Source organism: Peromyscus eremicus, chromosome 15 (genome assembly GCF_949786415.1).
Source record: "Peromyscus eremicus chromosome 15, PerEre_H2_v1, whole genome shotgun sequence".
NCBI classification, from domain to species: Eukaryota; Metazoa; Chordata; class Mammalia; order Rodentia; family Cricetidae; genus Peromyscus; species Peromyscus eremicus.
Genome location: NC_081431.1, coordinates 23236204 through 23260465, shown reverse-complemented (window position 1 = coordinate 23260465; position 24262 = coordinate 23236204). Strand labels below are relative to the sequence as shown.

At 44.3% G+C, this 24262-nt stretch overlaps 1 protein-coding gene across 1 annotated transcript; it reads left to right on the top strand.

Moving 5' to 3' along the window:
- Nucleotides 1-8643: 8643 nt before the first annotated feature.
- On the top strand, nucleotides 8644-23061 carry Cd244 (CD244 molecule). Its single transcript, XM_059281065.1, has 9 exons — nucleotides 8644-8701; nucleotides 12373-12705; nucleotides 12794-13069; nucleotides 15881-15985; nucleotides 16447-16601; nucleotides 18591-18656; nucleotides 20304-20366; nucleotides 21875-21925; nucleotides 22981-23061. The coding sequence occupies exons 1-9, from the start codon at nucleotides 8644-8646 to the stop codon at nucleotides 23059-23061; spliced, it is 1188 nt and encodes a 395-aa protein (XP_059137048.1).
- Nucleotides 23062-24262: the final 1201 nt, after the last annotated feature.

Sequence of the window (24262 nt, the reverse complement as noted above, 5' to 3'; positions counted from 1 at the left end):
TATTTTCTGGAATCGTGGAGGTAGACTAGGAGGATAACTTGGGTCAGATACATAAAAACAGGGAGGATATACCTGGGCCCTAAAGTTCATTTGGGGCCCTGATTCTGAAGAAAAGGATGAGCTGGGAATTGTGAGTCCCTGGATGCTCTGGGTCTGGGTGAGATGTGGTAGATAAAGGAAGAAAGGCTGGGACAGTGTCTCCCCAGTTAGCACATGGATTGTGTTGAGCCTTGCATTCCTTGGGGACTGCTACTAGTTGTCACTGCTCTAGAGGGGACCCCAGGAAGGCTCTAGCAGGCCAAAGTTGTTTTTACTCAACTTCTGCTCATCACGCCTCCTCTTAAACAAGGTGTGAGGGGGGAAGCAGCTGGGTGTGGGAGAAATTTTGGCTCAGGGACTGAAAGGAACTCTAGTTCTCAGAAATCACCCCAGGAGCAGCGAAATGATGTATTTACAAACAAACCCTCCTTATTAAAGATTGACGTATGTACAGAAATGTACATTTCAATGAGTTACTTTTGGGACAACTTTCGAACAATCACATGTTCATCCCCAGTCATTACCTACTTACTGTCTTTTCCATAAATATAAGCAATATTCTAATTTCAAATCTCACAGGTTAGTTTCGCCTGGATGTACGGGCTCCTGGCTTCTTTTGCTTGACGTTTTATGAGGTTTGACTATGTTACTACCTGTAGCTTATCACTTTCATGGCTGTGCAATATTTCATCACATGTTAATATCACAATTTGTTCATTCTGTTATGAATGAACATTTGGACTTTTAAAATAATATTATAATAATGCTATGAGCCTCTCCAAACACATTAACAGTACATTTTCAGGGTCAAATCCTGGGGGTTAAGTGTATATATTTCTAACAGGTGCTGTTTTCAGGAGTGCTTGAGCCATGCAGGACATGATATTTCATGTTACTTCAGGACTACTTTTTTTTTTGAGGGCCTGTAAACAGGAAATGAAATTGCAATAATGTAGAGCCCACGAAGCAAAAGGCCAAAGCCAAGGGGCCTGTGTCTTTGGAACTTCTTTGACATTTTGCATGAAATCTCTATAGTAGAGCCACTTTTGGGAGTGAAATGAAAGACATTCTTGAATTAATTAAGCAGATTCATTATGGCTTTACTATGTTCTGAGAATTAAGCAAAATTTTGCAAGGAAACAGTTGAAACTGATGTTTTTATTTATTTATATAATGTTTATTAAAGATAGAATTTCATGTATCCCAGGCTGGCCTGGAACACAGAGGTTTGGTCATGGGAGGCAAGGACCCTACTAATTAAGCTACATCCCCACCCTCAGATGCTGATCTGACCCTTGAGCATCTTTCAGACAGGAAAATAGGCCTGTCCAATACTAACTACGAAGGAAGGCAGAAGACGGCCTGGCACTGAGAGTCAAAGTACATTTAAATAGATCTGAGCAGGTGATGGATTCTTCCAGATGGGGGTTACAAGGGAACTGGCCTGGAATGGTAAGAGCTCAGAAAACTAGATAAAGTGGACCAATCCTGGCCCAGGAAATAGATTAAATAAAAGCAAGAAAAACAGAGTTTGAGTGAGGAGCATAACACAGAGGTTGTCTTGGAGAAAGACAGACAGACACTTCCGTGAACTGAGGATAGGAGAGAGACACAGCCTAGGTCAGTTTTGACAGAAGAGGGAGAATCAGCTTGTCTGAGGAGAGGCTGTGGTCAGTCAGTACAGAGCTAAGTGTGGAGGAAGAAGGAAGTAGGGCTGTGGCCTCTGCAGGAAACTCATTTTGTCTTGGCTGCTGCTGGCCCTGCCAAGAAGTCACAGGTCTCTGTTCACTTTCCAGCATTTCACCTCATCTGTTGTCTTTCCTCTAAGCCTGGTAACATAAGCCCAACTGAGAAAAACCTCAACATCCTTTTGCTGGCTAGTGGGAACACACCCCCTCCATCAGAGACTGGCTTCCCCCCAGGAACTCAGGCTTCCCAGCTTCCTGTGAGCAGTAAGTCGAGGTCGGAGAGAGCTGAGCTGATTGATCCCTGTACAGTGTCAGCGTGGGTGACTCCTTGCTGACTCAGACAGAACCCTTGACCATTCTTTCTGCTCCCTGCTCACTTCCCCAAGCTGCAGTAGAGCTCGTTAAATGTCCTCTGTCCTTCTTCTATAGACTTAATATTTTACCTCATCCGTTCTTAACCACCGGAAAAGAGCCCCAAGGCTGTAAGCAGCAGCAGCAGCAACAACAGTGGCTATGCAGTCCCTGACCACCGGAAGTGGCTGTGGCCACTCCCTTCTGAACTGACAATCACGTGCACACACTTCATCTCACTCTGAGCATGTAAGAGCTTGTGAAGTTATTCTTTCTTTCTCTCGTCTTTTCATATTAGCATTTCTCCCTTGAAGTGTATACCTCCCTGGGATGGGGACTAAGGTCTTATATCTCTCACAGGCCCTGTCTTTCCACTGTATCTACCCATGCCCCAGCTGTTAGGCATCTCCAGGAAGTGAACACCAACTCAATTGCCTTTCTCCTTTCACTGGACTATGGAGATCTGTTGGGATACATTCTGATTGGTATAGGTCACAGTCTGCAATAAGCCTAGGAGTTTTTTCTCTAAGCTTGGCAATATGGGTCTCCCTCCCTCCCCAGCAAGGCTTCCTGCCTCTACCTGCCCTTATCTGGAGGATGTCCCTGGGCCTGGAGGACTGACCTTATCAAAACCAGATGCCTGTCTCTAAGGTCAGAGACCTGACTTATCTTTAGCTTGAACCCTGACAAAGATCCCTCTTGGAAGGCTCTCTTGATGCACGTACTAGGAGGCTTTTGATAGGAGCGTGTCTCTTAATGCAAATTAGGTGATGTCTCTGCCACTGTCCCCAGTCTTTATATTCCCCTTTCTTCCTGGAATAAAGTGGAGTTTTAACACTTAACTGTCTCCCCGGAGGCTGTCTCTGCCTGGCCTAGGCGCCCAAAGCCCTGGCTCCATCCTCTGAAATGCAGAAACTCGAATACTGACCCAGGTCCATAACCTCGGCACACAGGTGCTGGAAATAATAGATGGGGATGGGGAGAAGCTGCTTCCATGCTGCCTTCCAGAGTAGGCCCTTTTTAGCTTTCTGAGGGAACTCCACTCTTATGTGTCTTTTAGCTTCTTTATTTGATTGTACTTCACTTTTTAATAGGATTTCATTTTATCTGGTAGCCAGCAAGCCCTATGGACTGTTCCACCTCCCTTGCCTTCGGGGCTCCAGACACATGGTCTCACTGCCTGTCTCAGGACTTCTCCCTGAGTGCTGCTCTTTCTTTCTGTCCCCATCCTGAGAGCTGCTCTAGCATGCTCTCACACCCCAGGTGTGTCCCTGTCTTGCTGTAACCTCCTCTTTCCTCTGTCCTCTGGTGGGGAGGCACAAGTGCAAAATAGTCACTCAGATCTGAATCCCTGTCCTCAAGAACGTGCAACAGGCACTCTGTCTGCTCTAACCATCTCCCTCTCTCCAGCTTGGTGTTTCATCTATTTTGTTTGATCTTGATTTCATGACTTGTTTTGTGTGTGCTTGTCTGCTTGCTTGGCTGTTCATGAAGTGAACCATGTGCATGCCTGCTTGGTACACTCAGAAGGCAGAAGAGGGGTTTGGATCCTCTGCAGTTAAAGTGGCAGGGGTTTGTCGGCTGCTATGTGGGTGCTGGAATTTGAACACATATCCCTCAGGATAGCAGCTGGTGCTCTTCACAGATGAACTATTTCTTCAGCCACTATTTTTATCTATCTATCTATCTATCTATCTATCTATCTATCTATCTATCTATCTATCTATCTATTCATCTATCTATCTATCTATGTATCTAATGTAGCCGTGGCTATCCTAGAACAATTCTGAGAAATCGAAGCTGGCCTCTTCTACACAGCCAGTTCAAGGGCAGCCTGGGTTACGTAAAAGATCCTGTCTTTAAAATAGATAGATAGATGATAGATAGATAGATGATAGATAGATAGATAGATAGATAGATAGATAGATAGAACAAATAAATACAATCAACTTGCAATAAAAAAACACAGAACAAGGGAAAAGCAGTGCTGGGTATCTAGCTGGCTTACGAGGGGAAGGGGAAGCCCTGTCCTAGAATGCTTCAAAAGCCCTGGGTTCCATCCTCTCGGTACTACCTAAACTTGAGTGTGCCGGCCCATGTCTGTAACCCCAGCACTCAGGAGCTGGAAATAGATGGGTCAGAAGGTCATCTCCAGCAATATAGCAAGCAGGAGCCATCCTGGTTGAAAATAGACCCTCTAAAATAAATAAATAAAATGGTATTTTTTTTTTTCTGACTCAAGTAAAAACATTTAGCTGACTCACAAGCCTCGAGATCCTGCTCAGTTGTTTTGGCCCCCTCCCCTCTTGAGGACGTGGCAAAGATCCCAAGGAGGAGTGGAGCAGACTGCAGAGGCCTGCCGGAGAAAATCCAGCAAAGGACACATGTAGACTCACAGCCTCGGAGCTCAGGTGACCCTTCAAGTCCTAGGAGTTCCTTTCCTCCTTTGAAAAAACTTAATTCATTCTTTGAGAATTTCATACAATATATTTTGATCGTATTCTTTCTTCCCTCCCAACTCTTCCCAGATTCACCCCCCCCCTGCCCACTTACCCTCTCAACTTCATGTTTTTCTCTCTTGAAAACAACAACAACACCACCACACACACACACACACACACACAGAATGTTGGTCAACTACTCAAGCATGGGTCCTACCCTGGAGTGTGGTTGATATATCCAGTGTCATTTCATTGAAGAAAACCGACTTTCCCTCTACTGGCAGCTATCAATTGTGAATAACTTCTTAACTAAGGGTGGGACTTGTGCCCACTTCCCTCTGGGAATTCTTGTTTCTTTTAGGTCTACAGTGTCTTTATCCTCCCAGAGGTCGTTCTGAACTGTTACCATCTTTTCAAGGTTGCTGTTCAGCACCGTTGCTGCTGCTGACTGGAAACATCTTTTCAGAAAAATGGAAGCATGGTTAGGGATTCTCTCCCAGTGTTTTCTACCTCATCTGCTCCTGCAAACATTAGCTTTCTGGCCAGCACTAGCTTTCAACCCTTAGCCAAGTTTTCTCCCATTTGAAAAACCTGAATTGACCACTGTAACAATGTCGGTCTGCCTGACTTTCCCACTCTTAGACAGTGTCTCATTAGTCCAGGCTGGCCTCAAACTTGCTATGTATCTGAGGATGACCTTGAACTTCATATCCCTCTGACTTCACCTCTTAAGTACTGGAATTATTAATGTGTGCCACCACGGCCAGGTTATGTGGTGCTAGGAGTGAGTCCCACCCAGGGCTTTGTGGCAAACGCTCTACTAACTGAGCTACATCCTCAGCCCCTAGTTCCTCTTTAAAAAAAAAAAAAGCCGGGAGGTGGTGGCGCATGCCTTTAATCCCAGCACTCGGGAGGCAGAGGCAGGCAGATCTCTGTGAGTTCGAGGCCAGCCTGGGCTACAGAGCGAGATCCAGGAAAGGCGCAAAGCTACACAGAGAAACCCTGTCTCGAAAAACCAAAAATACAAACAAACAAACAAACAAAAACACTTTTAAAATGACATATTTATTTCTCTCTCTCTCTCTCTCTCTCTCTCTCTCTCTCTCTCTCTCTCTCTCTCTCTCTCTCTCTCTCTCTCTCTGTTTTCCTGAGCCATGCTGCTTAAATGGAGGTCAGAGGACAACTTTGAGAGTTGGTTCTTTCCTTCTACCCTGTGGGTCCAGGAGATCAAACTCAGGTTGTAAGCCTCAGCAGCATGTACCTACCTTTACCCACTGAGTCATCTTGCTAGCCCCTTTAGTTCCTCTTTTATTTACAGACAAAACCATATTAGGTATATAAACACATTTAGTATTACATAAAAGCAAAAGATAGTGGTATAATTAAGTAATTGCCCTCAGTACAGTGTAGCATTAATAAGGACTATAGATCTCACACTTTATTTTTAGGAACTAACAGTGTAGTTAAGTATACTCCTTTTTCTGTATGCTCCACATTTAATTGTGTGATAGCGGAGAACAGAGCAGGTCTCTGCTCTGCTCTGCTGTTGGATACATTATTATTTATTGTTATTGTTTATTGTACTGTATGGTTTTGGATTAAGCATCTTTAGATATTTGTGCTACCTCTCACAGTTTAATGAAACACCTAAAAACTAAACTTCTGTCGTTCCACTTTCCAAACATGTTGAAGAAAGCTTTGCTACAGTCCTTACTAGATCAGAGTGTTGGCACCCAAGCCCATGCTGCTGCTTTGCCAGTGACATCCTCTTCCTTACTCCTTTCTCCATCCACTAGGCTGACCCAAAGGTTTTCTTCTAATGGTAGCTCCCAGCCACCTCCTCTGAGCAGCCATTTCTAATTCCCTGGTGCAGAGGAAGGCACACTCCTCTTATGCTAACATCATACCTTCATGTGTACTGGCTGAAGCAGCTGAGATTATACCTTGTGCTGGCGGCTGAACTCGGTAGTGTGGGAGTCACCAGGTGGTACTGGCTTTTGAAGGCATGAAGGGGTCATGTGGAGCAGCTGAGGCTTGGGACTGTGTGGCAGGGCTGGAATCCCTGAAGAGAGCCCACGAGAGGCTGTTGGTGAAAGTGCAGCCCAGTTGCAGCAAGGGAGCCTAGCAGTTTTGGAGATGGCAGTGCCATGGGATGACCACCAAGAATAGCAGCAGCAGGGGAGTGGAGCCACCTAGAGCCTGTGGGAGACAAGCTGTGTGTGCTGCAGAGGGCGGAGCTGGGGAAGTGACCCAAGCCCTTTGGAGGAGTCCAGGAGATCATGAATGGATCCCAGATAATTGGACATTGAGTTATTAACACTGTTGGGGTTTGGTTTTCTTTTGTTCAAATTGTGACTGTGCCCTGGTTCTTCACTCTTGAAGAATGTATTTAACTCAATTTTGATTTTTTTTTTCAGGAGCTCACAGATGAAAGACTGAACTTTGAAAAGAAATTTTTAGATTTTTAAAGATATGGGATTTTTTTTTTTTTTTTTTTTTTTTTTTTGGTTTTTCTGTGTAGCTTTGCGCCTTTCCTGGAACTCACTTGGTAGCCCAGTCTGGCCTCAAACTCACAGAGATCTGCCTGGCTCTGCCTCCCAAGTGCTGGGATTAAAGGCGTGCACCACCATCGCCCGGCCTGATATGGGATATTTTTAAAGAGACTGAACTTTTAATATATTTGACTTTGTAAGGACTGTGGGACTTTTAAAGTTATCATGTGTATATTGTGATATTAACGTGTCATCTTGAGGACAAACAAGGAAGGAAAGAATAAAACTGAAAAATGACATGCTTGTGTGTCAAGTTGACAAGGGGTCAGCTGTAATAGTTATTTTATGTCTATTTGACACAAGCTAGAGTCGTCAGAAAGAATGGAGCCTCAATTGAGAAAATGCCTCCATAAGATCAGACTGTAGGCAAATGGTAGGGCATTTTTCTTAATTAGTGATAGAAGGGGGAGGACCCAGTCCATTGTGAGTGGTGCCATCCCTGGGCTGGTAGTTCTGGGTTCTATAAGAAAGCAGGCTGGGCAAGCCATTTGGAGCAAGCCAGTAAGCAACACTTCTCCATGGCCCCTGCATTAACTCTCACTGCTTTTGATGATGAACTGTTATATAGACCTTATCTTTTACTTCTCAAGCAGGCCTTGGACCTGTGAGAATTTGGTAAAACCTTTCCCTTGCCTGGGTCAGATTTTGTTGGTGAAGGCAGTCTGTAACAACCTAGGTTGATGGTAACCTGGGTCATGCTTGAGTTTCACAGCCTCAAGGACCTACATTCTTAGGGATGAACAAGGACCATGCCACAGCTGGGGGTGATGCCAGAGTTTAGCTCCAGTGGGGTTCAGGTCCCAAAGAGGAGGTTTGGAGTCAGCGAGGGGAAGGAGGAGATTGACAGGATCTGAGGGGGAATCCGGAAAGCTGTCCATTTATTGAAAAAATTAGTACACCTTTTATACTCTATAATCGCACAAAGGATTAAATGGGAAAAAGGATACATGTGAGCTAGCCGGTGGCTTGTGATCAGGAAGGTAGTATTGACCTTGACAAATTAATAGGCACCAGTCATATATTCATGGAAAGGCCACAAGTTCCTCTTGCCAGAGTTAAGAATGTCTCCCTTTTTAGCAAACAGGAACTATCTTCAGGCCTCTGAGACAATGGTTTTGTTTTGTTTTGTTTAACTGCTCGACTTAGGAAAAGGGCTTTCTCAGGGAATCAAGTGCTCCATTATAGAATATTGTAGTTTTTTTTATTGCTTAGTTTATCCAAATAGCTAAAGCTTAAAGTGAGCAAAGACGAGGCTAGACAAACATTACTGTGAACTTGAGTAGACCTTAGGAATTTATAAATCTTGATTATCAAATATACCTTATTTATCAAGTGTATCTAAATTTTCTAGTAGCTTGGTGTTAACTTGTGCAGGAGTAGGCAGAGTTATCATGTTATATGGTTCCACAGTGACAGGGATTTTTTTTCCAAAGGATTATTTTGTTTAGAGGGGCTGCCATTTTATACATTTTCAACCTTCAAAGCCCACTCAAAATTTCCCAAAGGAAAAGGCATAATAGTGAGAACAATTAAAAATGAAAGCAAAAGGGTGCTGGAGAATCGTGATCCACAATGTCAAAATGCTGGGACTTTGTCAAGCACCAGTGGTCACCGTATGGTCCACACCAGGGTAATGTATGCTGAAACACTCATCTGGTCCATTGGTGCCCAGGTCTTTATCTGAAGCAGGGCTTGTGTGTATGTACTTTGTCCTGCATGTGAAGTTTCCACTAGGTTCTGGTTGTTATCATGCCTGACAGTGAGCTCTAAAACAAGTCTACCCCCCTCCCCCAGCAGCAATTGGTGTCTTATTTCCTGCCCTGCTACCTGGTGTTGCAGAGGAGAGGCGGAACCTTCAGCCTCTCAGCATAATGTAGTTCTGGTAACTCAGTCTGTGAATATTGGCTTGGTGGTGGGGTTGTGGCAAGTAAGTCTCACTATGTCGGGCCTGGTACAAGGTTTCAAGCCGAAAGTGTGAACTTAACCATTCACACTCCCATGTTGGAGGCACCACTCTTTACACTGGAGTGATTAGAGGTAGGGTGTGTGTATGTGACACGGACAACTATTCCTTTCTGTCTTTGTATTTTGTTATAATTTGTCACTGTGGTCTCTCATTGGATTTTCTTAGGTTTTAACAAGGTAATTTGGTGTGGGGAGAAGATACTGGAAGATCTTACTTAGCTAACATCTCGTCTCCCTCTGTCTTACTTTCCTCTTAATGTGCTTCATTGTTAAGAACCATTTGTCTAACCTCTCTCTCTCTCTCTCTCTCTCTCTCTCTCTCTCTCTCTCTCTCTCTTACTTTATTCTCTGATCCCTTCTATCCCCATTGCACTCTCTTTAACTCAAGGCTGCCATATTGATGCCTGCACAGCGGCTGGGTGATGCCACATAGCTTCCTTACCAAATGGCTCCACTTACCGCTCTAGGCTGCTCTGAGGTAGCTACTTAAAGTACCACTATATTATAGTCACCCTCAACTATATTAACGAAGTCACATCTTGATCCCGAGAGAGGTTGAGTGCAGACATGTACCTGGAAGGCATTGTTAACAAATTTTAGAGAGCACCCTTGCAGACACCTTCTGGGTGCTAAAACAGCGGCAAACATTAATGAGCACTGCCCACAGTGCAGTGTGCCAAGTGCTTTGAGAGGACTGTGAACCCAGCTCTGTCACAGGACACAAGAAAGGCTATGAATTCAGCATTGGTTTCATTGGGTCTGACTGTTCAGGATTTCTGGCAGTCACTGTTGACCATATGCTGTTGCCTCAGTGTGCTGGAACTCAGACTTTTTGTCCCTGTGATAAATACCTGAGTGAACAAATTTTAAATGGGGAAAATTTATATTTGGCGTATTTAAGAGTTTTTATTTCCCCTCTTCTTTTGAGATGAGATCTCATGTGGCCCAGGCTGGCCTCTGATTTGCCATGCAGCTGAGGATGACCTTACATTTCTGGTCCTTCTAACTCTAGCTCTTAAGTGCTGAAAGTACAGTTGTATGCCACTATTCCTGGTTTTAAGCAGTGCTGAGAATCGAACCCAGGGCCTCATGCATGTTAGGCAAGCACTCTACCAATGGAGATATAGTCCCAAGCTTATTTCAGAGGTTTTAGTCCATGGTTGGCTTGCTCCATTGCTGTAGGACTATGATGAGGCAGAACATCATGGTAGGAGGGTATGATAAAGCAAAGGTGCTTACCTTTAGCATCTGGGAAGCAGAGAGAGACAGTCAGGAATGGGGGAGATATAGCCTTCGAAGATGTGTCCTTAGGGACTCACTAACCAAGCTCCACCTTTGTGTAGCTGATTGATGAAGTTAGTGCCCCCATGATCCAGCTGCCTCTCAATGATGTCACCAGCTGAGGACCAATCCTGCAGCACATGAACCTTGTGTGTGTGTGTGTGTGTGTGTGTGTGTGTGTGTGTGTGTGTGTGTGGAGGGGGAGGGGATTTGATAGCCAAATTGCAATGAAGTGAGTCACATCAGTAAAACACATGGTGTTTATAACTTTGTGATTAAAAATTATCCTCTAGAAACAGGGCATGGGGGAACTTCTGTCATTCCAGCTACTCAGTAGGATAGTGAGTTCATGGCCAGCCTGGGCTACATAGTGACATATTATCTCAAAATCCAAAAATGAGGGTCTGGGAAATAGCTTAGTGAGTAATAGCACTTGCTCAGAAAGCAAGAAGACCTGAGTTCAAATCCTCAAAGCCCATTAAAATAGCCAGCCTAGCCCTACCAGGGAGTTTCAGACTCAGTGAAGGACCCTGTCTCCAAAACTAAGACAGAAGGCCAGAAAGACAGCTGAGTAGGGAAAGGCACTTGCTGCACAATTGTAACAACCTGAGTTTGATCCCTGGAACATACAAAAAACCAAGCATCTGTAATCCTAGTACTACTAAGGTGAAATGGGAGGCAGAGACAGGAGAATCACCCGGAAGCTCACAGGCTATCTAACTTAGACTACATAGAGTAAGAGCAGTAAAAATTTGTTAACAATGCCTTCCAGGTACATGTCTGCACTTAACCTCTCTTGGGATCAAGATGTGACTTTGTTAATATAGTTGAGGGTGACTCTAATATAGTGGTACTTTAAATAGCTACCTCAGAGTGGCCTAGAGCAGTAGAAAAAGGACAAGAGAAACCCTGCCTCAAAAGATGGAAGGAGAGAATCACTTTCAGAAAATTGTTCTCTGGCTTCCATATGTGTGCTACAATCTGAGTGTGCCCCCCCCCCCGCAGCTCACACACACAATCTCTCTCTGTCTCTGTCTCTCTGTCTCTGTCTCTCTGTCTCTCTGTCTCTCTCTGTCTCTCTCTCTGTCTCTCTCTCTCTCTCATACACACACACACACACACACACACACACACACATACAAATAAAAATAATGTGGAGAATGATCAGCTCCTAACATCTACCTTTGGTCTCCACATGCACAAGTACACACACCTGTACACACATATTCACATACACTCTGATATAAATTATATTAAAAAGTAACTGAACCAAAAATCTCTGAGTAAGGCCAAATCAGTTGGCTTCTAAGCCATCATTTTGCTGTATGGCTAGGGTTATTTACTTTTTTTTTTTTTTTTTTTTGAGGCAGGGTTTCTCTGTGTAACACCCCTGGCTGCCCTGGAATTCTTTGTAGCCCAAGCTGGCCCCAGGGATCCATCTGCCTCTGCCTCCCGAGTGCTGAGGTTAAAGGCATTTGCTACCATGCCCAGCTTAAGTATTTTCTAACTTAACTCTTTACCTATAAAAATGAGGATAAAACCTTCACAGAGTTTTTGTGAAGTTAAGTACTTGTAACACTTTTGAAACTTGCCTGTCACATAGTCAGTACTCAAGAGATTCTAGTTTGGGGCTGGAGAGTTGGCTTAGCAGTTAAGAGTGCATGCTGCTCTTCTAGAGGGCCTGAGTTCAGTGCCTAGCACCCTGTAGGACAGCTCACAGCTGTCTATAAACACCAGGTCTAAGGGATCCAATGCCCTCTTCTAGCCTCCTGGGCACTGCCCTCACGTACACAAACCCATACACAGACACACACGCATATACATATTTAAAAAAAAATAAAAATAAACCTTCAAAAGAGATTTTAGCTGTTATTGTTGGTCTGTGAGTTTCTCCCAACTAGAGGGTGGATCTTGGGGATAAGGAGAAACAGATGGGGGTCTGGGTTCCTCACATTTGCTCCCAGATCCTTAACTTAAGGAAGTTATGGGCTACTGCCCACATTGCTCGCGTCTCACACTCTTTCAGTCTCCTTCAGACCAGGTTTTCTTTCCTAGGCTGCTCGGATTCTACTAAAAACATCACCAGTATCTCAGGAAAACTTCTCGGGCTGCGGCCTTCCAACATACAGACAAAAAATGTTACTGTTCGATGGATGATGACACAACCTGGCTCATCTGGAAAAGAAGAGATCCTGACTTGGAAGAGTCATGAACACCCAAACTCACCTAAGTTTTCTAATGGTCTCAACAATATATATTATTTTAACACCTCAGATTTTACTCTTGGCATCAAGTCAGCTAAGGTGAAAGACAGTGGTCTTTATGAGCTGGAGATCACCAAGTTTAGTGGAGCAGTTTGCACTAAGAAATTCCAGATTCTTATACTTGGTGAGTTTTTAGCACTGCTCACTCTGCCCCTCTAATTCTTGTAGGACTTGTATTTCCAGAACCCTCTGATCAGAATCTTTGCTTCCAGATAATGTTAAAAAGCCTCACCTGCACGGCGAGCGGAAGGTCTTGGCAGATGGGATGTGTCGACTGTCTCTGTACTGCTCGGTGTCCGAGAATGACAATGTGAGCTATGCTTTGTACAGAGGGAGCGAGCTGATCTGGAAACTAAGTAACTTCACTGGCCTGGAGAACCAGACTGACAGTAGCAGCCTGCACACTTATACCTGCGTTGTTAGCAACGAAGTCAGCTCCGCAAGCGACACTCTGAACTTCACCCAGGGCTGTCAGAGTGTCCCTGAAAGTAAGTGGAACACTCTGGCCCACAGCAGGGATTCCACAACCAGACTCACCTGAGACCTGGATATGAGGTCACATGACCTTCTGGCCCAGTGCCTTGAGCCCTTCCTCAGCAGGTGCCCAACTTCTCAGAGGCACAGGTCTGTCTTAGCCTGCTAGGATTTATACTTTCCTCTTCTACTAGAAATAGTTGCGTAGTTTTCCCTCTTCATAGGGAATACATACTTGTTTAGTGATTTTTGTGATATTGTAAACATTAATTTCCTAATTTGAGAGATTGGAGGTCCAATTTCTCCTGAGTGGTGTCTTACCTCAAGCTGGAGAGTTTTCTGTACTACAGTAACCTTATCAGTGGGAGCAGCAGGAAAATGATAAGGTACCCAGCAGGGTTCTGCATTTATTGCTTATCTTGAGTTACCTGAGTTATGGTTGTATCATTTTTTAATAGGTAAAGGCTTAATGTGCTGTCAGCATGGGCACTTACAGGAAAACCAATCCAATTCAAACCCAACCCAATCTACCCAACCCCACACAACCCACTCAGTCCAACTCAACCCACCCAACCCTACACAACTCACCACCCAACCCAACCCAAACCAAACCACCCAACCCAACCTTACACAACTCACCCAACCCAACCCCCATCTCTACACAACCCTACACAACACACCCATCCCAACCCAGCCAACCCAACCCACCCAATCCACCAACACAACCCACCCAACCCAACCCAATCCAATCCACCCAACCCAACCAACTCAACCAATCCAATCCTACACAACCCACCTAAAACACAGACCCCACCCCACCCCAACCAGCCCAACCCAACCCTCAAAGTCTCTATTCTTAAATTTGCAACAGAAAATATGTGTAGCTCCTTACTTTGGGCTTGAGTTTCCACAGTATGAAGTTTAGGTTCATGTAGTGTATTTTCTTATTTTGGAGTCGGGCACATCTCCCCTTTCTCAGAGGAAAAAAACATTGAAAGACAGAAGGAATAGGTTCTCAGAACCTTTCCCTGGAGCACCCCTTGGGTTCCCACAGGACTGAAGTATTCCATGAGCCCCATTAAGGCCTGGACTCTGGATGTAGGTCTACTGTCCACTGCCTTAGGCACAAGGACCACCTGACTGGCATTGCCATGGGTGGAGCTATCCAGGAAGTGCAGCCTTGCCATGACAGTGTCCTGTACTACACTCCATCCAGTGGCCCATGCCTCTGAGACTCCTCATATTAGTGGGAAATCCCAAGTGAGTGCAGAGTTCCCAAATTCTTACCAAGTAGCCCTAGCAAAACACCCAATTCTTTGCCCCCATAAGCTCATTACTGAGGGAATAGGGAGTCACTCCAGTAGGAATTCCAAGCTAAGAATCCCTCTGTAGAACTACAGACCTGAACCAGACTAACTCCAAGTGTGGATACTGAAGGAGAAAATGGAAGTCATAAACTAATGCTATGAAGAATCTCTCTGCCAGTAAGTTTGCTTAAAAATATTAAGCTACACAGAAGAGCATGCAGCTGAAGCACCATCTCTGCTGGGCAGTTCAAAGGAGATGTTTCAGGTCACTTACAGCTGCCCACTAGGCTCTCTTTCCCGATCAAAGGAGCCTGCCTCTGCTGAGAGGTTTGGAGAAGATGGCCCTGGCTAACAGCTGCTCCTTAAACCTCCCTGCCTTTTATCAGGAAAAGCACAGTTCTGCTAGGCAGCCAGGCTGACTGTGGTTAACAGCTACCCCAGGAAAGCAGCTCTGGCCTAGCTTGAGATAACTGAAAATATCTTTAATCGCAAATGTCCCCCAAGCAGTCAAATTTGCAGTCTCTGTTTCTGTAAAACACGTTTAACTGCTCAGAGTTTCTGGGACCCCAAAAGATTTACAGATGAAAGCATGTGTAAAAATACAATGTTATAGTTCGAACCTATATAAAATGTAAAGAATTTCTGCCGGTTCCCCTTTGTGCATTAGCCAGAAGTGGTTCCATCCTATTATATAAGAACTTTTCCATTACAAAACAAAAACAAAGACAACAGGAAAAAGAAAAGAAGAGAAAAAGAAACTTATAGCAAAATGGGGCAACAAAACTAAATTATTCAGGGGGCAGAAAAGAAACAAACAGGAATGAGGTAAAGTGTAGTGACGGGAACACTGGTTTGGGGGCCTCTACCGTCATTGCCTCATCATTTATTTACTATGATCTCAGGCAGATTCATTAACTTCTGTTACTTTCCATTTTTCAGCTGGGCAAATAAGAGTGGTAATAAGAGGTACCTTACAGGATTGTTGTTAAGGTCAAGTGAGATATTCATGAAAAGCTTGTTAGTGGACACCTGTAATATGAAACTCTTTACCGTTCTCTTCTTGTTGGTTGGATTATATAATAGGGTCCACGTGTAACACAAACGGTGAATGTAGAAGCTCAAGTGAGGAAGAGCAGTGAGGGCAGGAGAACCAGGAAGGAGAAATGGAAAGCTTGTAGTAGGTATGTGGTGAATGTTTGCTGAGGTTAAAAAAAACAAAAAAACAACAACAGTAGATAGATGTAATAGTTGCTATGCAAGATGTTTCATAGGTACCAGATCATGCAATTAGCCCCTAGAAGGAGAAAACATTATCTCCTTTCTTCAGGTAAGAAAATTGCCTCAGAGAGGTAAGCAAGTAGCATAGGTCCTCTGGAGCAGTCTGTCACCCAGCTAAGGAGGGACAACAGGATGGCGAATTCATAGAATGTGAGAGAGGACAATGGGTTTGGGGATAGTTGTTGAAGCTAACATATGGGGAAGCGAGAGCTCAGTCCTCCTATCTTCTGTGTCTTTCAGAAGTCATATTTCTGCCCTTTGTGGTGATCATCGTTATTCTAGTCATACTATTTCTCGGTGCTGTCACTTGCTTCTGCGTGTGGGATAAGAAGAGAAAGCAGTCACGTAAGTAGAAGACCCCCGAAGGGGTGCGGTGGCTTAAGGCATCAGGTCCAGTGGGTTGACCCTGTGTCCATGGGCTATACTCTACACACAGCTTCTCCTTTCCTGGGAGAGGTGTTGGGATATGTGTGAATATGGGTGGGGAGGGCAACCGACATCTGTTCACAATAGCTGGGGTGGCTTCAGGATATTTATAGCATGGTCCCCAATGTACTGGTTTATTTAAGGTGCTGGGTTTGGTTGGTGACTTCCCAGCTTGGTGGAGGATGTATGTCAAGGGGAGGGTAATTGCTTCTACTGTGCTCTTTAGGTATCCTAGCAAGAGCATTAGCCTGCCTGTTTTCTAGAGCCATTCTTAAGATTTCACCATCCTTGGCAGAGGCGTGACTTGTGAAGTAGAAGCCCGGAGAAGAAGCTTTCCAAATGTTTCTGAAGTTCTAGTCTTTATTTTCTTCCTCGCACAGAGTCTGGCCCTAATGAATCTTCAACAATCTATGGATATGTCAATGACCCACAAGTCAGGGCGAATCAAGTAGAGCATTGTAAGACCTCGAGATCTCCTTCAGCTGTCCAGGAAAGTGAAAAGGGACAAAGAGAACCAGACAGGTGTCTTTTCGAGGTAATCTTCAGCCCTCTTCCATATGTTTTTCTCTATCAGTTTCCTGGCTCTGTCCAAAGGGAAAAGGGGGGAAGGAAATGGAGCAGAGAAAATGAAAATGAGGCAGAACGGGCATCCTGGTGCTGAACTGTATCTGCTAAGAAGGGATGGAACTCAACAGAAATCAATAGCAGAGGCCAGAATGTGGCTACTACTGCCTTCCCAGAGTGCACTCTGGCATCATCCTCATTTCTTCTCAGTCTTACCAGCTGGGCTGAATGCCAGGACGAGTGCAACCTTCATATATTTATTGCCTGACCACATTCCCGAGCTTAGAAGATAAGAGCTCTCTGTTGTGGTTCTCTCAATCCCTGCCCAGGCTAGGGAGCATGAGCAGCCAGAGTATAAGAGTTTTGGAGATTCCTCGGGGTTCTGTGTTCAAAGCCTATTGGGTAGGAGCCCAAGCATGGCTAAAGTAGTAGACAAGACAACTGGTTTGATACAGTCGGTTAAGCTCACCTATGAAGACCTCTCTCTTTCCAGCTCTCTTCAGGACCTAGATCTTCTAGTCAGCTAGGAATGTAGAGGAGAAGGAAACTTCAGAGGGCCTGCAGATGCCCTCAGTACTGTATTGCAGGATACGATGACAGGCTTAGGAGAAAGCTGCAGATCAGCCAGGTAGGACAAGCAGGAAAAGTAGGTGCAGATCAGCCAGATGGAAAGGGTGGTAGGAGTGGAGAGGAAGGGCTTTTTTCTTCTCACCCCCATGTCTACTGCTAGGCAGAGAGAGACACATGGGCTCTTCTCTTCTGTCACAAAACAGCTTCCTTCAGGTCTGTTTCTTAGCTGGCTGAGGGCAGCTCCCTTTGCTTTCTTCCTTGTCCTAGCAGTGGAATACTGGACCGTGGAAACAAAAAGATGGATTTTTCCACTGCTGTTAGGTCTTAGGGCAGGCATATGTATCTACCCAATGCCTAAATGCTTATAAAAAAATTAGCCTCCTCATTACCCCAAATGAAGATGACATTAGAGTAGGTACAATAAGGGGGTATAGGAAGAAAAGTTATTTAGAACAGAAGAGGCCTCCTGGGAACTCAGGATGTTGACTACCTTTTGGCTTGAGGTTCCCCCTAGCCTGACCTCAGCCTGGCCTGGTTTCTCTTCACTATCTCAGTGTTTTGGCTTGAAAGCCTCCACCCCAAGTTTCATGTGGCCTCCCTTTGAGTCACAGATTCAACCTTTCTGGAGATAGTTTACATGGGTCTGGACAGAAGTGAAAAGCAACAAACTCCTGTTGACTTTCTAGCTGCTAAGAATGGCTGACGTTTCTCTGCTTCTCAACCTCCTACTTCTGGAGAGCTCAGCTACTGAACTCTCATAGCCTTCCTGACCCCCATGAGAGCCCTACTTGACATTGTGTTCTTAGAGACATCCAAGATGGAATACTTGCATCTCTAATTGCCTGTGGAGCAGGCATAAGGGGAGGGAAAGAAGGAAGGACCGTGTGCTCTCTGACCTTGTTGAGACCAGGCTTTTACCCAGCATTATTACTTCTCTGGGGTTGGACTGAGGCCCAGATTAAGCTGACCGTGAAGCCTGGATCTAGAGAGGGCCTTAAGACCGACACATCTCTAAAATGTTTTTACACTCTGAATTCCAATGTCTGGAAGAGGAAAGGTTCAGACCACAGATCCGCCTAGAGCTCTGCCCATTTGTCAGTGGATGTGTTGGCATAAAAGTCAGCGAAGGCAAGAAGGGAGTTTTACATTACTAAAGGGAAGGAAGAGACAGGAAACCTGCCAGGTTGTTGACTCCTGGGTGGTTCCTTGCTGCTGGTCCACTGCAAATCACTGTTCTTCCCATCTCTCCTCATTCTGGGATGTTTGATGATGAAGCTTTCCCAGTTTTGCACCTCCCTCTTTCCTGGAGACCCCTTCTTTGTCATGTCCCTCACTGATCAACCCAAGCCTAGACAGAGATTATTACATGTCCCTTCATTCTTCTATGCAGGAGCAGATGCCAGAGCAGAAACCCCCTGGAGATGGAGGTACCATCTACTCTATGATTCAGTACAAGGTACCCCTCTGGCCTCTCTAACCTATCCCATTCCAGTATATGGGACTTCTCAAGCCTCACTTAAAACTCACCATTGAAGGGAGAATGGAACATTGGGGTTCCTCGGAGGCCGGAAGACAGCCCCAGGTGCTTTAACAAATTGTTTGAAATGAGCAGCATGCTCAGAGTGTCTTGGCAGTGATTTTCATTCATTCACACCTAGCAGAAGTCTAGGCCAGGTTGTCTGTAGGAGAATGAACTTTGTTAAAGGATTCAGCTTATGTTTTTCCTCTGATTCAAAGATCTGGAGTCCTTGTATTGATTATCCTAATAGTACCACCAATCATTATCTCTATTAAGGAAAGAGTAGATGTGTATTGGTCTTAAAGAATATTATTTAGACTTAACAACAATGGCCATCTTCTTAATAAATCTCACGTGACAGTCTTATGAAGTTTACAAATGAGGAGACCAGGACTCAGGTTAACTGATGTGTTCAAGGCCACATAGCTGAGTAGTAAGAAAGTTGAGCCAAACAGTTTCTCAATTGCCATCCTACCTCTTCCTGCTGTGACTCTAACTCCAGACAATATAGAAGCTCATGCATGAATTACTACGATCTTCTCTAATATTGGCAGATAATATGACTTCATTGATAGCCAGGGTCAGGAGTTCTCTTCCAAGGGAAAATATTGGCAGATAATATGACTTCATTGATAACCAGGGTCAGGAGTTCTCTTCCAAGGGAAAATATTGGCAGATAATATGACTTCATTGATAACCAGGGTCAGGTGTTCTCTTCCAAGGGAAAATGCTTGGTGACATGGACAGCAGTGAAAAGTTTCTCATAAAAACCTTCTCTTCCTGTCGTCTCCTCTTCTCCTCTCCTCTTCTCTCCCCTTCACTTTCTGAGGACCAAGTCCAGGAACAGCAACACCCTCAGCTTGTTGGCCAAGTTGTATCACAAATAAATACATCCCGAGAGCAATTGATATCTGCCAGCTCACGAGTTTTAGCCATGTTGGGCTTGAGAGAGAACAATTTGAGTAAATCTAAGGAAGGACTCTTCTTGATCAGGGTGCTGAGTGAGAATGAGATTCCTCCTCTGGATTATCTTACCAAAGAGATAGTTGTCTGTCCTGATAAATACGCATTTCAGGTCTAGAGAAGGGAGGCATTACCAAAGGGAGCCATTGAACTGTTAAGGAAACTGGAAAATTTTGGGCCTGAATTCTGCTTCTGTTGTGTAATAGGATTATTTTCTTCTTGTTCTTGTTTGTTGTTGTTGTTGTTGTTGTTGTTGTTGTTGTTCTTCTTCTTCTTCTTCTTCTTCTTCTTCTTCTTCTTCTTCTTCCTCCTCTTCCGTATTCTTCCTCTTTCTCTTCCTCTACTTCTTCTGAATCTGTAACCTTGTCTGTGGCAAAAGGAACATTTCTATTTTTTAGGAATAACATAAGGGTTAGGAAAGAAAGAATACAGATAAAATAAGTGCACAACAAATAGTGGTAACAGTTACTAACAGTAACAGTGGAACTAATGTCAGACCCTATCCCAGGCTGCTCCTGGCTTCTTCTCATTGATAAACAGAGCTTACATTTAGGCAGAGTTGAGGCAAAGGGTTATGCTGGATCTTTATTTATAAATTTTTTTTTAATTTTTTCTCATTAGCCTTCTGATTCTGCATCACAAGACAAATATACACTATATTCAGTAATCCAGCCTTCCAGGAAGGTGAGAAGTCTATTCCTTTGGAGGGTTTCATTGAACAGATGTGTGTACTCTACTGTGTTTGCAAGTGTGTGTTTGCAGAGCATGTGTACATACCCCAGTGAGCTGTCTACTGTTCTGTGCAACTGAATAACTTCATTAACTTCTGTTAAATGATTATATCTAAGTGTTAAGGGCCTAACAAGGAGAAACGCCTTTCCAGTTCTGCCTGTGGAAAAAGAGCAGTTCTGAGATGCAGAAAACAGTGCATTGTAGGATTTTCTTAGACCTTTTGTGGTAGGTAAAGGGCAGGGACAGAAGTCAGGACAGAAGGATTGTAGAATTGTTACTAGGACAGCTGAGGTTATGGTGAGAGCTACTGGAGAGGTTTCTTAGGTAGAGGCTTGCTGCCTGGAGCTGGCGGCAAGAACTAGAAAGGCATAATATTGACATCAAAGACCAAAGGTTCTAGCCAGTCCTATAACTGGAGGCTCCTGGACTGAAGCTGCCATCATGACCCACTCAAGGCCAGCTCCATTCTCAGCTCCCAACATGTCTGCAAACACAGAGCTGTGTGTCCTCGGGCTCATGTTTATCTATTTAATAGGTGCAGGAGGGAATAGGAAGAGTGGCACTCTCCTAGCTGGAATGACAGAGTAGAGCTACAAACAATAAGTCAGCAGAACGAAGAACTGGAGTTCCACAAAACTGGGAGTCTGTGCAGGTCAGGGACTGTGGTTTGAAGGGGTTTAGAACAAGTTTGCAGATTTCATTCATTTTCTTCTAAACCAATCAGTCATCTAATCCACTTAGATTCCACTATGAGACATACATATATTTTTAATTACATGCTGCAATATAAGCACACATAAATGCTCATAGGCACTGTGGCATGGTTTGATATTATATTATAAAAATCTTAGGGCTGATGAGATTGGCCAAGTATATAGGTGCACCTGCTGTGCAAGCCCAATGACCTGAGTTTGAGCTCCAGAACCCAGAGTGGAAAGAGAGAACAGATTCCTGAAAAGTTGTCCTCTGACCTTCACATGCACACTGCTGCACACATGCCCATACCTACACCATACATACAATAATAATAAAAAATTCTACGTACAACTGAAATCATAGCTAATGATTCATAGAAGCACTGTGCTGTGCTCATGATATATGCTAAGGTTAGCACACATGTGTATGCCAGAGCTGTTTATACTAGAGGAGGGTGCATTGAAATGATGCATGGGTTCAGGTGTTATTTATATTAGTATTGTCTGAGGGATGTATGTTTATATTTGTGAACACTAGGATTGTGTGGTTGTGGATTGTGGGGCTGTGTGGGTGCAGGTACTAAATTCTGACTTTAGCTCAGAAGGATACATCATAGGCCAGAATGTATTGTGCTTCTCTGGGTACCATTAAGTACCACTCGTTGACTCCTGGATGGAGGGCTTTCTCTTTGAGATCTTGCATGTGAATCAGGAGCAAGACATTTCTTATCTTAAACTTACACCTTCTTAACCCTCAATTTCTAGTCTGGATCCAAGAAGAAGAAACCTCCTTCAAATTGCACTGTGTATGAAGAGGTAAGATTCAGGAACTCTCCTTCACAGTGGGTTTAACGTCTGTGGACTTCCAAGACCCAGTCAAGAGTATATACTTATAACAAGGTCATCTATACAGCTCCAGGGTTTCTGGGATATTAGGGATCCTGTAAGAATACACTGAGGTCCCAGAAGACTGAAAGTCTAACTCAAAGTCGTATTATGTGTTCAAGGCTGGGAGGCTTGGATTCTAAACTAGGGCTGTCTCCAAGCTAGTTAGTTCCTTGGTTCCAAATCATTTCCTAAAGTTAGGAAGTTATTGGGAACTATTTCAGAATGTGGGTGATCTCAGGCTTCTACAGAAGATATTGTTCAAAAGTGACACTGAGTCTGGTAGTGAACTGATGCCCATTAGGTCTACATGGAAGGAGGGAACATTTATTAGGGTTTTTCCCCTAAGCTATAAGGCAAATTGCCAATGGATGTTCATAAATTACCTCATTTAATCTTCACAGAATGCTGTAAGGTAGGCATAATATAATCATGCCCTTCATTTACTCTTTTCAGTGCTAGGGACAGAACGCAGGGCCTTGAGTGTGCTAAACAAGCACTCTACCACTGAATTATAGCCCTGCCTCCACGCTTGCAGTTTATATCCAGAGAAATTAATGCACAGAGAACACCCCAAGCATTAGCCTCATACTATAATCAAAGCACCCAGGTGTAATAGGAATGTTATCGTTAGTCACAAGGGAGAGGCTGTGCGGTTGCTGGTGGGAATTCTTAGCTCTACAATGGTAGTCCAGCCTTAAAGCCAACTTCACAATCCAGAGTTGCAGAGGGGACGGTATGGGCCAAGCCAAGCTGGAGGCCACAAAGAAGCATGGAGTAGTAAAAAAAGCACCAGAACTGAGCGGAAGAACGGATTCAAGTCCTGCCTTCACACAAATCACTGGCCTCAAGGAATGTGTTATACCAATCTGATCTTTTTTTTTTTTTAATTAGTCTGTAATGTGGGGATAGTAGTTCACACCCTACAAGATTATTTTAAGGATAGTCCAGAGCGAAAGTTTGAAGTGTCTCCCTTTTCCCTCCAGGTTGGAAAGCAATGCCTCAAAGCCCGCAACCCTGCCCGACTGAGCCGCAGGGAGCTAGAGAACTTTGATGTTTATTCCTAGTTGTTACAAGTGTTTTCACCCTGTGTTATGCAGCAGCATTGACTTTGGAAGGGAGCACAGCGGATGATGGTGATGCCGTATGAATCTATGGAACAGCTCCTAGGTTGAGAGGATGTAAAAGGTTTTTTCATGGTTTATATTTTATATTTTATTTTATCTCCTTATTTTTTTAGACAAGATTTGACACAGCCCCCAAAGTCTGAATTTGTTAAGTAGCCAAGGATGACCTTAAACTTTTGATCTTCTTGCCTATACTTCCTAGATTCTGGGATTACAGAGCCATGTACCACTATATATGGCTTGAAAATTTTTAACAGCCAGTGTAAGATCAAGGTTGTTAAAAAGCTCTCAAGCTTACAGACCAGACAAGAGCAGGTAGAGAGGTTGTGTTGGCCACACCCTGAGACGTTGTAATCCATACAATGCTGTATAAATGTGGGGTAGAGGGGGATTCCCTTCTTGTGGTTCTCTAAGCTGTCATCCCCCCGACACCATTAATATGGGATGTCTGCATTCTAGAGCCTCCCCCTGCCCACAATGAGAGATGGTGACTCAGAGGAAAAGGAGGCACAGTTCCTCTTTAAGGCTGTGCTATCTGGCTGTGAGCTAGCTGTCAGTTCTCCTAGGGAAGCTGGTGTCTCAGCTTCTCTCAAATTCGGGGAACCCCTGACCATCCCACATTGTTACTTCTGGTCAGTTGTTCGCAAGGGAGAGCAGGAAGAAGTGAGAGTAGATGGCGCAATTCAAGCAGGTCTCAGACAGAAGACTCACCCAGGGCATATGCCATCCTGATAATAGGTGGTTAAGATCAGTGTTGCCCACAGTGTGATGGTTGCTTTACAAAGTCCTGTCACCAGAAATTCAGAGTCCTGAGGAGTACTCTCTGTGATATGCCTGGAGGGAGGGCTCAGACCGTAGGTATCCAAGTTCAGAGTGCTGAGAAGTGTTCCCCGTGAAAAACCCTGAATGGAGGGCTCAAATAACTAAAAGCTGAAGATGGGGCAGTTGGTTACCACACACTCCGCTATCCATCTTCAGCCTAGCTCCTTCAGCAGTGCTGGGGGAGCAGGACTGAGGGGCTGGGTGAGTTCAGGAAAGTAGCAACTATGAACTGAGAGAGGACTTACTCAGAAGCTCCAACAAGGGGCTCAACTCAGAGTTTAGTTTTTTTTTTCTCTTGCCTCTGCTGGAATTAAAGACA